This window comes from Coturnix japonica, linkage group LGE64 (genome assembly GCF_001577835.2).
Source record: "Coturnix japonica isolate 7356 linkage group LGE64, Coturnix japonica 2.1, whole genome shotgun sequence".
NCBI classification, from domain to species: Eukaryota; Metazoa; Chordata; class Aves; order Galliformes; family Phasianidae; genus Coturnix; species Coturnix japonica.
Window position 1 is genome coordinate 42598 of NC_029545.1, and position 3698 is coordinate 46295.

The window sequence follows — 3698 nt, forward strand, 5'->3', positions numbered from 1 at the left end:
GGGGGGGGTTCGGGTTGGAGTGGGGGGTGGAGAAGAGCCCTTTGTGTGGACGATCGGAGAGCAGCAGTTGGCAGGCAGGAAGGTCTGGGGGGCATTGAAAATGTATGGGGTGGATAAGAGGGGGGGGTCCGGTGGGGGGAGGTTGTAATGCCCTATTGAGGGCTTGCAATGTATGGGGGGAGGGTCGGGTTGGGGGGGTTGAGGCCTATGAAGGGGAGAGGGGGAGCAATGGCATGGTGCCTGGGGGGGGGATGGTAGAATCAGGGGGGAGCCATTGAAAAGACTGGGTGTTTTTATAAATGGGGGCGCAGATGGGGTAGCTTGTATGGGAGGGGGGTTGAATGATGGGGGGCTGTAAATGGGGGCACAATGCATTGATTGGGTGGTGGAAGAATGAGGGGTCCTGCAATTGGGGATCACATCATGTATGTGATGGGGATGGATAATGGGGGATGATGGGGATGGGAGATGGGAAATGGGGGGTCTGCCAAGAGGAGGTCCATTGTATGTGATGGGGGGGTCTACAATTGGGGGGGTTCCCATTGTATGGTGATGGGGATGACTTAATGAGAGAGGTCACAAATGGGGGAGGCAAACATGCATTGGGGGATGGGATATGGGGGGTATTCAATTGGTCACAAGTTATGTGATGGGGGGTGAAGAATGGGTGCAAAGTGGGGCATAATGCATGGTGAGGGGGATTTGGATAATGGGGGGGGTCTGTAGATGGTTCACATTGTATGGTGCATGGATTGTTGAGATAATGGGGGGGTCTGTAATGGGTACATTGTAATGGTGATGGGGGGGTGGAGAATGGGGTGGGGTCTGCAAATGGGGGGTCACATTATATAGGTTTATGGATGGGATTAATAATGGGGGGGCAAACAATGCATGGGAATGGGGATCGGGATGCGATAATGGTCTGCAAAGGTGGGGGCAATCAATGCACGGGGCATGGGGGTGGATAATCGGGGGCCCAACTGCATTGTGATGGGAGGTACTGTAAATGGGGGGGGGGGAGATGCATCTAATGGGCTGTGTTTCTAGCATGTCGGGGGGGGTCTTTATGTGCCCCCCCTTCAATACTGCTAATGGTTCCTCTTCCCCCAACCCCCCCTTATCAAAGCAGCCCCTTAAGGGGGCTCGATCCCACCCCTATGGACCCCCATCGCATCCTGAGCCCTTTAATGGGTCCCAATATGGAACAACGAAGGCTGCGGTTCCGTCAGTTCCGTTATCAAGAAGCTTCGGGTCCCAGAGCCGCGTGTTGGACCTTAAAGGAACTGTCCAGGTTGTGGCTCCGACCCGAAACCAGAAGCAAAGAACAGATTCTGGAGCTGTTGGTTCTGGAGCAGTTTCTCAGTATCCTACCAGAACAAATCCAGAGCTGGGTCTGGGTCCGGCACCCGCAGAGCTGCGCTCAGGCCGTGGGCTGGCGGAGAGTGATTCCAAAAGGGGGAAGAAACAGTGAGGAAATGGGAGGGGTCCCCCAAATGCCCCTCATAAGTCCCCCCTAAACCTCCCACCATGTGATTGGGAGAAAAGGTGAGACACCCCCAAACAGGTGAGAAATGGGGGCGGCTGGGTGCCCTAAAATACCCCCTAAATCCCCCCTTAAAACCCACCCACCATGGATGGAGAAACAGTGAGACCCCCCCCCCAAAACAGGTGAGGAAATGGATTTGTGCGAAATATCTATAGAGATAGCTCCCAAAAGTGGGGGTGTTCTAGAAAGATCCCGCCATTTTGATGGTAGAAAACAGGTGAGACTTCTCCCCCTAAACAGTTAAGAATTAGGGGGAGGTCCCCCTAGAAACTCCAACCCCTTTAAAAACTTATACCCCACCCATTGTTAGATGGAGAACTCGGTTGTGGAGTGGAAAAGGTGTAGTTCCCTAAAATCGCCCACGAAACCGCTCACTCCCCATGGTTATGGGAGATAACTAGTGTAGAAGACCCAACGCCCAAACAATGTTGAGGAAAGTGTAGGGGGGGTCTCCCCCATAAATACCCCCTAAACTTCCCCCCCTTTGTGGAGATGGAGTGAGAAACAAAGAGTGGTCAGTAATATAATGGTGGGCGGCGTTCGGCCCTAATAACTCCCCTCTAAAGAGGTGAGCGAATATGGAAGCCCCATAAATCCCCCCCGAGAGCTCCCCCGCGTGAACACTCCCAGTCCCGCTAGGTGACTCGTGAGCATTCAGACAAGGGGAGACGCCACCAAAAAAACCAAGGAGGAAGAAAATATCATAATGGATTTGAATAGTTAGAGAGAGTCAGGGTCCCCAATAAATTCCCCCCCTTAAACTGCCCCCCGCCAGGGATAGGGGAGAAACCCCCCCCCCAGCAACTTTAAACCCACCCCCCATATCCACGTCACATCGCTGGGCTCAGCATTAACCCTATGGTGCCCAGAGCGCAGTGGGGACGCAATGGGGACACGATGGGGACACAATGGGGACACAATGGGGACACATAGGGTCAGAATGGGGCCACAATGGTGATGGGGATCAAATGGGGACAGGAATGGGGACAGAATGGGGACACAAATGGGGACGGGGTCAGAATGGGGTCAGAATGGGGCCAGAATAGGGCCAGAATGGGGGCTGAATGGGGCCAGAATGGGGATGGGGGCACAATGAGAACGGGGAAGGGGACACAGTGGAGAAGGGGATCCAATAGGGACAGGAATGGGGACACAGTGAGGATGGGGACTCAGTGAGGACAGGGATGGGGACAGAATGGGGATAGGGATGGGGACAATAGTGGGGATAGGGTCAGAATGGGGACAGGAATGGGGACACAGTGGGGACACATAGGGTCAGAATGGGGCCACAAATGGGGACGGGGTCAGAATGGGGTCAGAATGGGGCCAGAATGGGGATGGGGACACAATGAGAACGGGGAAGGGGACACAGTGGAGAAGGGGATCCAATAGGGACAGGAATGGGGACACACTAAGTATGGGGACTCAGTGAGGACAGGGATGGGGACAGAATGGGGATAGGGATGGGGACAATAGTGGGGATAGGGTCAGAATGGGGACAGGAACGGGGACAGGAATGGGGATACAATGGGGACAAGAATGGGGACAGAATGGGATGGGGACACCGTGTGGGTGAGGATACAATGAGAATGTGAGTTGTGTGGGGCCGCCAAAATCCCTCTGCCCCCCCTCCCTCCCCCTCCTTTATTTTTCTTCCCTTATTGCCCCCCTCCACCCTTCAGCTCTTCTCACTTTCGTTTTCCTTCTGGGTCAACCAACCAAGGGCAGCCCTTCCCCCTCACCCCACCCCATGTCATTCAACACAAGGAAGTACTTTGCTTTGCGGCAGAGCTTATTTCCCGCACTGTTATTTCCAACCCCATCTGTGGGTCCCATTGCAGGAGGTGCAGAAATGTTCATTAGGAGCGTGGAGATCCAAATCACCAACAGCACAGGGGATATCACCCTGCGTAACCCCAGGTAATGGGGACACATGGGGGTCGTGCAGGTGATGATGTTTGTTGGGGGGAGCATCAGCCTTCAAGGTGAAATTGAGTCTCCTTCTCCTTCCCTGTCCCCTTCCCCTCCTCCTCCTCCTCTTTCTCCTCGCCCCATTTTTTGTCTTCCCCTCCCCGTCCACTCCTTATCCCTCCCCTTCTCCTTCTCCTTCTCCTTCTCCTTCTCCTTCTCCTTCTCCTTCTCCTTCTCCTTC

General features: G+C 54.4%; 1 protein-coding gene across 3 annotated transcripts in view; it reads left to right on the forward strand.

The window, feature by feature from the left end:
* Positions 1-3266: 3266 nt before the first annotated feature.
* LOC107325889 (DELTA-sagatoxin-Srs1a-like) overlaps positions 3267-3698 on the forward strand; it is a 4132-nt gene continuing 3700 nt past the window's right edge. Inside the window, exon 1 of one of the 3 annotated variants that reach the window (XM_015887154.2) lies at positions 3267-3531. In XM_015887154.2, coding sequence (XP_015742640.1) covers positions 3470-3531 — 62 coding nt within the window. In that variant the 5' untranslated portion in view covers positions 3267-3469. The remainder of the gene's footprint in view (positions 3532-3698) is intronic. The other 2 variants (XM_015887152.2, XM_015887151.2) reach the window with 2 other exon arrangements.